The sequence below is a fragment of the Zootoca vivipara genome, chromosome 8 (assembly GCF_963506605.1).
Source record: "Zootoca vivipara chromosome 8, rZooViv1.1, whole genome shotgun sequence".
Taxonomy (NCBI): Eukaryota; Metazoa; Chordata; class Lepidosauria; order Squamata; family Lacertidae; genus Zootoca; species Zootoca vivipara.
This window is the reverse complement of record NC_083283.1, coordinates 21,160,589-21,173,486: the sequence shown is the minus strand read 5'-3', so window position 1 is coordinate 21,173,486 and position 12,898 is coordinate 21,160,589. Positions and strand designations below refer to the sequence as shown.

The window sequence follows — 12,898 nt, the reverse complement described above, 5'->3', positions numbered from 1 at the left end:
TTTTAAAACACTGAACCAAACAAAGGATCCAGTTCTACTCATGAGGAGGTGGGTTTCTGAACCGCTAAAGAATTTCATTTCAGAGTAATAAAGAAATGTGCCTATATTTAGGCATGGATGTGAAAAATGTTCATCTTGTCCTATTCTCCTCACCAAATGGGGCTTTGAACTTGTGTTTCCTCAATTAGCAGATTCTTTAGCCACATGTTAAACTTCTTTTGAAACTAAGGGGCATTTCAAAAGCAAGTTGCAAAATGGCATGGGACTTCCTTGTTGCTTAATTTGGGGAAGTCAATTAATGTGTTTGGCATGCACAAAGAAGCTCTTTAGATCCTGGCCAATGAGTAAATGTCTTTAGAAGAGTCCCAGTGAATGCTGTAGTTCTATATAATACATTTTAAAAGAAATAACTTTGGTAAGCTAAATAATCATTTTATTTATTATTGAAAGATTGTATGTAAAGAACCTACGGCAGTAAACACCTCCCCAGATATCCTTCCCTCCAAAGCTATGATGAAAACTTAGCAAATATAGGGAGGGGGGGAAGGGGAACTAGAAGAGACACCAACAAATGTGGGTGAGGAAATCAGGATTCAAAGAGTTCTTAGAACTCAGACCAGATACCATTGCATTTAGTGCTAGCATCACATCTACGAAATATTATTTGTTTTTTGGTTTCCAGGTCCAGAAGTTCATCCACCCAGGTTTTGAAGTGCAATGGGGTCAATGCCTTCAGGTATTGGAGAGTGAGATGCTTATGAGATGATAAGCTATCAATGGAGCTAGCAAGATCCAAAGCAATCTTTTTTTTATTGCAGAAAACTTCCACATTTTTCTTGCACATCTTAAGTACTTCCTGAAGCTTTCACCAATGCATGGATTTATTTACACTGTTACACTGTTTATTTGATTTTTTTGTTGAAATGCGATAAGTTTCACAATGTAATATTGTCTCTTTTGGGGAGGGGGAAACAAGCAGTTGAAAACTCAGTTGAGTTTTCCCACCTCAGTAATACAACAGCTGTAACATGATTTATTTAGTTACCGTAGGTGGTTTGCATAAGCAATTTGTATAATTTGTTTCAGTATATCTGAAGAAGTGCGCATGCGCACGAAAGCTCATACCAATGACAAACTTAGTTGGTTTCTAAGGTGCTACTGGAAGGAATTTTTTTATTTTGTTTCAACTATACCAGACCAACGCGGCTACCTACCTGTAACTGTATCATTTTTGTTACTGTCCTAATTTGTGCTTTGGGAATTCTTACATGAAATTGCTTACAAAGGGATCTTGAAATACTGTAGATTAATGAGGTGAGAATACAGTGAATGGAAACAGTCCTGTGGATTTCAGTGGAATTTTAGTGAGATTTCCAAGGCAATAGATAGGTTTTCTGGACTGAAGACTTCTGTCCCAGTCTGGCTAAGGAGACACATCATCTAAGCAGGCTTCTACATGCATATCGTTTGGTGGAAAATATATTAGTAATTGTAATATTGTACTTATGTTGATGATTCTTGAGTACTGCTTGCATGTACTGTATGCCTTGTAATAGTGGGTACATTGTGACAAATACATTCGTTGTACTTTGCATGCCATATATTGTGTTTTGGTATGGTGGCCTGAACCCCTGTTTTTTCTTTTATTATTAATTACAAGCAGAGATTCAAATGGCATGCTAAGGCAAACTTTGGTTCATCTTAGCATGACACAGCAGTAAGGGAGAAACAAAGTAGCTGCAAACTCTTTTCTGGGAGCACACACATTCTCACGCCTGTGGCTTGCTGTTGTTATTTCTAAAGCAAAGTCACCTGGCTGAAATTTAGAACGGAGAAACTAGAAGGAAGGAGTGCATGATTAGGTGGTGGAATGTTGTTACATATGTTAGGATGTAATTCATAGTTTGCCCTGGACTGCATTCTGGCTCTCAGCTTGCTATGCTCTAATCACGATACTTCCATAACCTGGGATATATTCAGAATTTTACACAAGATACACAGTTCTTCAATATTTAGCTTCATCACTCGTGACTGATGATATGATTTATGAAAGTAAACAACCTAATGAAAAAAAAATTAAATTATAACTTTCAGAAGAAGTATTATTTTTATTATTATATATTAAATTTCTATACCATCCTTCATACAAAGATCACAGGATAGTTTATAAGGCAGGAAAGAAAAAAATGTATATATTTTATTTCTTTAATTAAATACTTATAAACCACAACTTCATATAAAATATAAGGTTGTATACAGGATAAAAACACAATATTACAATAAAACAATAAAAATGTGAAACGAACCAGTAAGAGCTGATGATCTAGCTTTTCTGAGAATTGTTTGTGCTTTGATTTTGATTTTTCCTTCTTTTCTGAACTTAGCTCATTTTATTTTTTAAAAAGTATTTAGCTACGGTGGGACATATTGTAAGGCAGATAAGTAATGGCTGAAAATAATAAAGTATATAGTAGGTAGTTGTCCTACTATATACTAAGAAATTATGTGAACATTTGTATTGTCAGAAGATGCATATTGTTTGTTGTTAATTTTATTTTACTTAAGTGGCTATTTGATATAAACAATACAAATAAGAATCCTGCCATGAATTATTGAATAAGTTCTGTAAGGATAATTCTTTCATAATTTCTTTTTGTATTTTTCCCTTTTAATTAATTATGGCTTGGAGCCTAATGTTAATTAAGTTACAGTGCAATAGTGTACATAGTGAAACATGAAACTTATTCCAGAGGGCTGGTGTGGAGACGAGGGAATTGCCAAAATTGGGCAGTGGACTTCTCAATTTGGGACACTCCCCCCCCCCATGCTACTGATATACCATGTACTTTAGGATGGTCATCAACCCTCTGGAAAGGTTTCTGCCAGGGCTGCAGGAAGGAGGAAGGTGTGGAAACTTACTTAAGTTAACCACTTAGGAACCAAGTCCATCTGTTTATCTGTGAGTAATGCAGACATCATGATGTGAATAATGAAACAGATACAAATACATTTTAAAACATGTTGCTAGGTTATTTTTTGAATTTTCCATTGCATATTGTATTTTGTATTTTTTTGTCCTGCTTCAGACCTCCTTTTGGATGTGTGAAGCAATTATATGAATATAATAGAATAAAATAAACTTAAACTAACAAATGTGGTATGAAAAAATAGGAGAATTACAACTTAATTGATTAAACTAATGTATTTTTGTTTTATTAACTCCTTTTATTATTTAATATTCATAGAACATTTTTGAATGTTCAGATATTTCAGATACATTATCTTCTTGTAACCATTAAAACAATGCTGCAAGTATATTTATCAGCATACAGTGCTACCTCGGTTTACAAACACAATTGGTTCTGGAAGTCTGTACTTAACCTGAAGTGAACTTTCCCATTGGAAGTAATGGAAAGTGGATTAATCTGTTCCAGACGGGTCCGCGGAGTACTCAACCTGAAGCGTACTTAACCCAAGGTATGAGTGTAATTGGTTCCGGAAGTCCGTACTTAACCTGAAGCATACTTAACCTGAAGCGAACTTTCCCATTGAAAGTAATGGAAAGTGGATTAATCCGTTCCAGACAGGTTCGAAGAGTACTTAAACTGAAAATACTCAAACCGAGGCGTACTTAAACCGAGGTATGGGTGTATTGCAGATGGTGGGCATGGGAGGCTGAGCTTGATACTGGATTTACTAAGGCCACCTAAGTGAGTTTCCTGGAAGAGATGAAATTTGAACTGGGGATTTCTTTATTCATAATGCATTCTCTTAGCCACCATACTATATATATCAGCTCTGGAAAACAAATTCAACTTAAAACAATGTGCTTCCATTTGAGTGAGTGATTATCAGGTTATTAGAAAGTCAGTACAGTTATTATAGTTCAGTCAACTAGAATAATTAGTTTGGAATTAGTTTGTAACAAATAAATTTTAAGCATTGAAAATATTGATAATGTTTACTTCTTGTTTTTCTTGATTACTTAGAAAAAGAAGCCCATCAATATCCAGAGATCAGAACAGGAGATTCAATCAACAGGAGGAGAGAGACGACTATTCACAGTATGCAACATCAGACAGTGCAATGCCAAGATCACCATCAGATTATACGGACAGGCGATCACAACATGGATCTCAGTTATATGAAGAAGCTGAACTTGATGACTACAGGGATTCGAACAGGAGAAGTCGCAGGCGTTCGAGGGAATATCCTTTAGAGGAAGATGATGTGCAGAATAGAGAGGAATATGAGAGGCAACGACGGGAAGAGGAGTACCAAGCACGATACCGAAGTGATCCTAATTTGGCTCGTTATCCCGTCAAACCACAACCATATGAGGAACAAATGCGTATTCATGCTGAAGTCTCCCGCGCACGTCATGAACGAAGGCACAGTGATGTGTCTTTGGCAAATACTGAATTGGAAGATTCCCGGTTATCTATGATGAGAATGGAACGGCCATCACGGCAAAGGTCTGCATCTGAACACAGAGCTGCCATGGACCAATGTTCATATTCAATGGAAAGAACTCAGGGACCAAGTCCCAATCGGCAAAGAAACACAAATCACAGCCCTCCAACACCTAGGAGGAGTCCCATTCCTTTTGATAGGCCAGATATGAGGGGAACTGATTCATTAAGAAAACAGCATCATTTGGATCCTAGCTCAGCTGTACGGAAAACAAAACGTGAAAAAATGGAAACCATGTTAAGAAATGATTCACTAAGTTCAGATCAATCTGAATCAGTTAGGCCTCCACCACCAAAGCCTCATAAAACAAAAAAGGGGGGTAAAATGCGCCAGGTTTCACTGAGCAGCTCCGAGGAAGAGTTGGCCTCTACTCCAGAGTATACCAGCTGTGACGATGTAGAGATTGAAAGTGAAAGTGTTAGTGAGAAAGGTAAGATTTTTGCTTTTACTGCATAGATGAATTTTGTGTACATTCTAATTCTGTAAAAGAGAAGCATCACTGCTGCAGACCTCAGGTGTTTGGTGAGGAGTATTTTGCTTTGTTTTTACACTTATGGGTCACATACAGTCCCTTTGATCAGCATGGGTAGATGAAGCTACAAATTAGTCAAAAGTCTAAGAACTGAAGTATGTGTTACATATACATGTTTCTAACTATATGCTTATAAAAAAATATAACCATAGTGGTGGGAGTGATACAATTGGATCAAAAAATGGTACTAAGAGATTTTCTGTTTAAAATCCCTCCCCTGTTCCTTTTCAAACTATTTTACTGTTTGAAATTTCTTCCCCCATCACACACACATATACACACCACAAGAAGGTGCTATTAGCTCTTCTGAGGAGGAAAACAAATACAAATATAGTTCTCTCCAGTAGGGTTAATACTAGTTTCAGGGAAGGTTATTTCAATCTGCAAAATGGGATTAAAAAACCCCCTCTGCCCTAACATCAATCTCCTGTTCCAATTTAGCCCACTCCCTGTGGCTGCTTTTAAGTGAAAATGAAAAAATCCGGAGACCCAACCACATATCTCCCACATCAAAGTGTAGTGTGATCTTCCATGATGATTAAAACAAGAACACAATTATAACACGGTAGAAGAACACTTAATAGAAACATTTGCTCTGTTTTTGTTCATTGATAAAGTGCAGGTTATGTTGGTTAAGTACATGAAAGGAGGAATATTACTGGGTCATAGTTTCAGTTCTGGTTACAGGTAGGTAGCCGTGTTGGTCTGGATCGAAGTAAAATAAAAAAATTCCTTCAGTAGCACCTTAAAGACCAACTAAGTTTTTATTTTGGTATGAGCTTTCGTGTGCATGCACACTTCTTCAGATACAGTGAAATGGAAGTTTCCAGGCACTTATGTAGAGAAGGGGTGGGGAGGGGTGGGGATGGGGAGGGGGGATCACTCAGAAGGGTGGTGGAAATGGGTGATTGACTGACTGATAGCTGTTGATGACCGCAAACGACTGCAAATGGTTTTGCATGAAAAAGCAAGGGTTGAGATGGCTGAAGATCGCTTATCATGTATAATGAGATAAGAACCCGATATCTCTGTTCAAACCAGGTCCCTCCATGGTTTTGAGCTTGGTGATAAGTTGCAATTCAGCAACTTCTCTTTCCAGTCTATTTCTGAAATTCTTTTGTAGTAAGACAGCTACTTTGAGATCTTGTATAGAATGTCCTGGGAGATTGAAGTGTTCTCCATTTGCAGTCGTTTGCGGTCATCAACAGCTATCAGTCAGTCAATCACCCATTTCCACCACCCTTCTGAGTGATCCCCCCTCCCCATCCCCACCCCTCCCCACCCCTTCTCTACATAAGTGCCTGGAAACTTCCATTTCACTGTATCTGAAGAAGTGTGCATGCACACGAAAGCTCATACCAAAATAAAAACTTAGTTGGTCTTTAAGGTGCTACTGAAGGAATTTTTTTATAGTTTCAGTTCGTATGCGTCTGCACATGAGCGCGCACACACATACATGCACATATGACCATTTAGCAAAAATGTCTATATTATAACCAGGCAGTGGACCTTATAGCACATCCTTTGGACTGTCAGTCTTATAATTGTATTTTATGTTTAAACTGGATTCTAAGCATTGTGTTCTTGGAAATGGTAATGAAAACTTGGTTCGTTTTTAGTGATAAATAATTACCAGTTTACACAGATGGAAAACAAACAGTGATAAACACTGACTAAATGAATAAACAACTGTTAACTAAACAATTGTGCTTAGCACTGCAATCTTTTTCTTACAGTCATTATTCTTCTACCTTGCTCTCTAGATCAAAAACATACACAGAGTATAAAAGATTTTTTTTAAGGTCTGAAGTCAGTCTTAAACGAATTATGGTTGTCCTCTTTATTATATAGAAGTGGTTCATTTTTTATTCTGTAATATAGTGCTGTAGACTTCATTTGTTCTTCAATGTGGCCCAAACTGCCATCTTTCAAATGGTTTGCCCCTAGAATATACATGCACAGTCTCTTGTGGACAGACTGGTCACATTCATCTGAGCCAATGCTGTGGTTTTTCTCTCTCCAAACAAACCACTACTCGAAGCCAATATTTTTTTAATTGGCTTCCCAAGTGTGATTTGTTTTGGAGAAACAAACCACAAGTGCTGGTTCAGATGTAATGCTAAACCAGCTGCTCTGTGGTTTGCTTCCCTGCATGAGTAAGGGAAAAGTGAAGCAGGAACACTCTGAGCATAGCTGCCAAGTTATCCCTTTTTTACAGGGATTTTCCCTTATGCTGAATAGGCTTCCTCGCGAGAAAAGCGAAAACCTGGCAGCTATGACTCTGAGCTGTGCAAAAAGCAGCTCATGCACAGTATGGCTAAACAAACCATACTTTGTGAATTAGTGTTGCACCTGAACATGGTCATTCACAGGTATGTTTGTATCCTCATAGACTTCGGCGAGTGTTCTCTCTCTCTTTTACATTCACTCTTTCTGCTATCAGCATTGCTTGGTTCATGCATTAGCTGTGGTTTGAGGGCTAGGATTCCTGAAGGAGAATGTGTGGAAGAAACTGAATGTATACACTGCATGCTTTTCACCCCGTTTCTGAAATTATGGCAGATTGCTATAAGGCATGGTACCAACTTATATTTTTCCATCTCCAAAGACCCTCAACTCTTGCATATGTGTTTTGTCTCTTCTGATAACCACCATTGCCTTTCAGTGAGATATATTGTGAGGCTATATTGTTTGAGTGTTTTATAATGGACCATCTCTGAGCAAAATCTATGGAATCTGAATATATCTTCTTCTGCTAAGCTCAAGGAATAGTTACCCACATGGCAGTGAGAGGGGATGAATCCACACATCAGAAAAATAAATTCAGAAGGCTTAAGTGTTTAAGAATGCAGTAGTTAATCTAGTGTGTAAAATTGGTGTTGTAGCTAGAGCTGTATTTTCACCTGCATGCATTTATACAGTGGTATATCTGTGTATTAACAACTGTTGCCACACAGCAGTTCTGTAGTGCTTCATTTACAAGCTATTGTTTAACCACACTAATAAGACCATATGTTTTTTAAAGCTAAAAATAGTTTACTTACAAACTCTCCAAAGGTCAGATGCATGTGCTTTTCCTTACAGCATTCAGAAAAGGTTGCACAGGCAGTAAAACTTGGTTTAGTCACAGTGGTGAAAGTTCCTAAATTATTATTCTTCTTCTTCTTCTTCTTCTTCTTCTTCTTCTTCTTCTTCTTCTTCTTCTTCTTCTTCTTCTTCTTCTTCGGCAATCACTCATAGCCGAGTTGTCTTCCATAAACACGGTTTTAACAATGAGTCCGTAAGTGACTGTGGAGGCCAATTCTGGATCCACACATCCTTTCACAGTGGGGACATTGGTTTTCGGGTGGGAGTTGATCACGGTGTGTATTTGCCAAGCATGCCTTCCTCTTAGCACATTTCTCCCTTGCGTCAAAGCCCATGACACGCTCGCAGGCCAGTGTTTCCCAGTTGTCAGTGTTTATACTACATTTTTAATTTTTTGCCTTGAGACAGTCTTTAAACCTCTTTTGTTGACCACCAGCATTACAATTTCCATTTTTAAGTTCGGAATAGAGTAGTTGTTTTGGAAGACGATCATCAGGCATCCGTACATGACCAGTCCAACGAAGTTGATGTTGAATAATCATTGCTTCAACACTGGTGATCTTTGATTCTTCCAGTACACTGATATTAGTTCGTCTGTCTTCCCGAGTGATGTGTAAAATTGTAAAAGCCATGCTGCTTGGAGCTGCAGCAACCAGCTCAGATCTCCTCACCTGCTGAGCTTCTCTGGTAGACTGAGGGTAACAAAAGGCTTGATTATCTTCCTCCCAAGGCAAAGAGGAGTGAGCTAGCTAAGCCTGGAAGGACATTAGCATTAACCCCTTCGTGGATTAATTAGGTTTAAGCATGTTGGTTAAATGAGGCTGGTTATCCCACATAATGATCCTCAGAAATAACTGCAGATGGCTATTCTATTTTAGAGCATAAGATTAACTGATGGTCCTACAAAGAAATGTGGTTCCCATACTGTCTCTTCCATGTTCATAAACTGGTGATTCTCTACATATTTTTCATCATAATTCTTGTTACAGGTAGGTAGCCGTGTTGGTCTGCTGTAGTCAAAACAAAATTAAAAAGTTCCTTCCAGTAGCACCTTAGAGACCAACTAAGTTTGTCATTGGTATGAGCTTTCCTGTGCATGCACACTTCTTCAGATACCATGTACACGAAAGCTCATACCAATGACAAACTTCTATATAGTATACTTACTATAGTATACTTACCTTAGCATTTGCTGTTACTGAAATTTATTAAATTAGATAAGGCAACTGGGCAATGTGGTTGATTTATAAGTCCATGTACCTCTGATTTTGTGGGCTCCGGAGCTTGTATTGTGAGCTGCTGAGATTTTTGCTAAGATTTCCTCAGTTCGTGCCTTGACTTTAATATATGTCAATATCATTCAGTTATTAAAGCTTATTAATGTAATGGAGAAGAATTTTGCTTCCCATTTCTGATACTAGCTGACAGTCTTCTCTTAGATGGTGAACTTGTTTACTCTTATTTGTGTCACCTATTTAGAATAACTAACATGTTCATTTGAAACTTGGTATTTAATTTTACATTTTAACATAATAAAATAATTATTATGTCATAATAACAATAACAACAACAACAACAGAATAGGATTTTATTATTCCTTTAGGCCTGTTGACAAAAGTCATTATACAGTCGTACCTTGGAAGTCGAACGTAATCCGTTCCAGAAATCCATTTGATTTCTAAAACGTTCAGAAACCGAACCATGGCTTCTGATTGGCTGCAGGAAGTTCCAACAGCCAATCGGAAGCCGCAGAAGCCCCGTCAGACATTTGGCTTCCAAAAATAGTTTGCAAACTGGAACAGTCACTTCTGGGTTTATGGCGCTTGTGAACCAAAATGTTTGAGTATTAAGCTGTTTGAAAACCAAGGTACGACTGTATTACAACAATTAAAGAAATTATAATGTAAACTTCCATACAGTTATCTTGTAAAATTCCACAGACAAATCTGTTTTGACACAGAATAGATACCAGCTACATCAAAAGAGACATTTCCCTGACCGTGGAATTTTAAATATAACACATCCCATCATTTCTTTTAAACTATTGTGTCATGCAATGGTTAAGAATAAGGTAGTTTACTCATCTACTAAGAAAATAGAACACAAGACTAAGCTAAATATGTATGAAATACATTTGCTTATACATTTACAAAATTTAGAACCTGCTTTTCAGTGTAAAAAAAAGTGAGGAACAACAGAACATAAAAATATATTTTAAAACAATAAACAACAGTAAAAAACAATATTCATAATAAAATAATAAGCTAACAGGAGAGTTTAAAATATACTGCCACTAATACCTCTATCTAAAAAAAGTTTCAGTTTTGTGGTTAAATGGACCACAAGATGAATTTTAACAGGGAGAAATGTAAAGTACTACACTTGGGCAAACAAATATATGAAAGGCACAAATACAGGATGGGTGACACCTGGCTTGAGAGCAGTACATGTGAAAAGGATCTAGGAGTCTGGTAGACCACAAACTTGACATGTCAACAGTGTGATTCAGCAGTTAAAAAAGCTAATGCAATTCTGGGCTGCATCAATAGGAGTATAGCATCTAGATCAAGGGAAAGTTTTATTATGTTTTTACATTGCTGTATGCCACCCTGATATTTTGTGAGAGAATGGTATATAAATACTTTTATAAATAAACTAGCTGGCCCTGCCACACATTGCTGTGGGTTATTTCTGTGATTTCCCCTACCCTGTGTCGATTCATGACGTATCCCTGTGATTCCCCCACTCCTCCCCTCACCCCCCGGCTTATCCCTGTGATTTCCCTCCTCTCCTCTGCCCAACCCCCCCCCCCGGGTTATCCCTGTGACTCATTTTTCACACAATCATTTCCCCAATGCGCGTGTTCTGTAAAATTTTGTCCCAACCCTGACTCCCCTACCCACATGTGTTATGTGAAATAACATTTATTCTACCCAAAGGCACAGCCCTATAAAAGGCCCATATTCAGTTGATTCTATGCTGCAGCCTATTTGGGCCCCCATCCCCCACCCAGGCAGGCCCCTCAATCCACTCAGCCTAGTCTGCAAAGACGAGGTGAGATACTGTGCAGAGGGCAGGTTTTATCCCTTTGTCTCCCCCCACCCTGTTCTGACCCATTACCTATCCCTGCCCCCTATTTGGCCCCCCATTCCCCCCCCGGGCAGGCACCTACCTCCACTTGGTAATGTTGGGCCTTGTTGCTGCAAAAGGCCTGTTTTCAGTTGGTTGGGCCTTGTTGCTGCAAAAGGCCTGTTTTCAGTTGGTTGTTGTGGAATTTTGTGGTGTCATCTGGTGGTGCGGCTTTCGAGGCAGCAGTGGGCAATCTGCCTTTCTATTGGATGCTGCTGGAGTCCTCAGAGCTTCTGCTCTGCTGGTGACGTCTAATTTGGGCGCCACTTTTGGGTGTTTAATCATTATTTTAGGTATGAAAGGTTTGCTTTTTTGAATTTTTTTTTATGCCAGATCCCTCACTGATGGGCATGGAACATTGTGGCCAAATTTGTTACATTACAGTTCAGTGGTTATGGAGAAAGGCTGTGACCTCTGCGCATGCAATGCCTACATTTATATATCTATAGATAAAATACATATTTAAATATGTATTTTGTGAAAAACTACCATGCTTGTGTGGATTAAAAAAAATTATTGCAGAAGCAGGGCAGAATGCATTATAAATGAACACATGTGAAATTCACATGGACTGGAAATTGACAGGGCCATTCATCCCTAGTTAATGTATGAATCAGGGCTTTTTTTGTTCCTTGCTGCAAAAACAGCTGTTTCATATTCATTCATTCTCAACAACAAATGGATTACAACACTGATCTCATATGTTTGTCTAAACCTGTATAGATTACTCTAGAGGATATAGTTTGTTATCATTTATATAATGTTATTAATTTCATTTCAATTGGAAACCTGACCTAACTAATGTACATTAATGTCAGGATTTTATTTTAGGAAAATGTGCGGTGATAAAAGATGAAGTAAGTGAATATATGAGGGTGAAAATTTAGCTATTATTTCATTGCCATTCTCATTGCCACATATTTATAACACAAATATATTGTTAACAGACATTTAATTTAAAATATTTTGAGATTTACATTTGATGCCTTAGTGAACATTTAGATTATGATTCTCTGTGAGGGCTCTAGTTATATAATCTGTTTACTTGGAAATTGGAGAATATGTGGACATCAGTTATATAATATGAATTACAGTCATACTGCAGTTTTCATCACAATGCTCTATGGTCCTTTTTTATATTAAAAATTGTCAGTAACAAAAAAGGAAGCATCTTTGTACAACATCTCATTTAAACAAAATCTATTTGCCATTTTGGCAGCTGAGTGCAATACAGTGCTAGATATAATTCTAGGATTAAAAAAACCTTTAGTTTAAGACATACTTTACAAGCTTTAGAAATTCACACACATAACAAAAAGCAATATGTCAATTAAGGCAACTTAATTTCTGTGCCACGTAAATAGTAAACACATTATACAGTCTCACAGATTGTGCTTGCTTATAGCTTAAGTCTCCATCCATATTTTCCAACTAAGGCCAGATTGTCGTTTTCTGCAGGTTGGGGGCAACTCTCAAGCTCCAGGCATTAAAGCAGCACCGGCTATCTAGGTGTGCCCTGTCCTCTTGCTTACAGTATATGCTTTCATTTGGATCAAAAAGAATAGTGATGAAAACTGTAGTATGACTGTAATTCATATTATATTACTGCTTCTGGAACAAAAATTAAAATTAAAACAATGACATTAGAAGCTGCCTTATCCTGGTCAGACCATTGAT

General features: G+C 37.7%; 1 protein-coding gene across 11 annotated transcripts in view; it reads left to right on the top strand.

Annotated features, from left to right (window-relative positions):
* RIMS2 (regulating synaptic membrane exocytosis 2) overlaps positions 1-12,898 on the top strand; it is a 363,820-nt gene that overhangs the window by 140,115 nt on the left and 210,807 nt on the right. For all 11 annotated transcript variants that reach the window (XM_035125850.2, XM_035125835.2, XM_035125834.2 and 8 more), the window contains one exon: positions 3,990-4,903. In XM_035125850.2, coding sequence (XP_034981741.1) covers positions 3,990-4,903 — 914 coding nt within the window. The remainder of the gene's footprint in view (positions 1-3,989; positions 4,904-12,898) is intronic.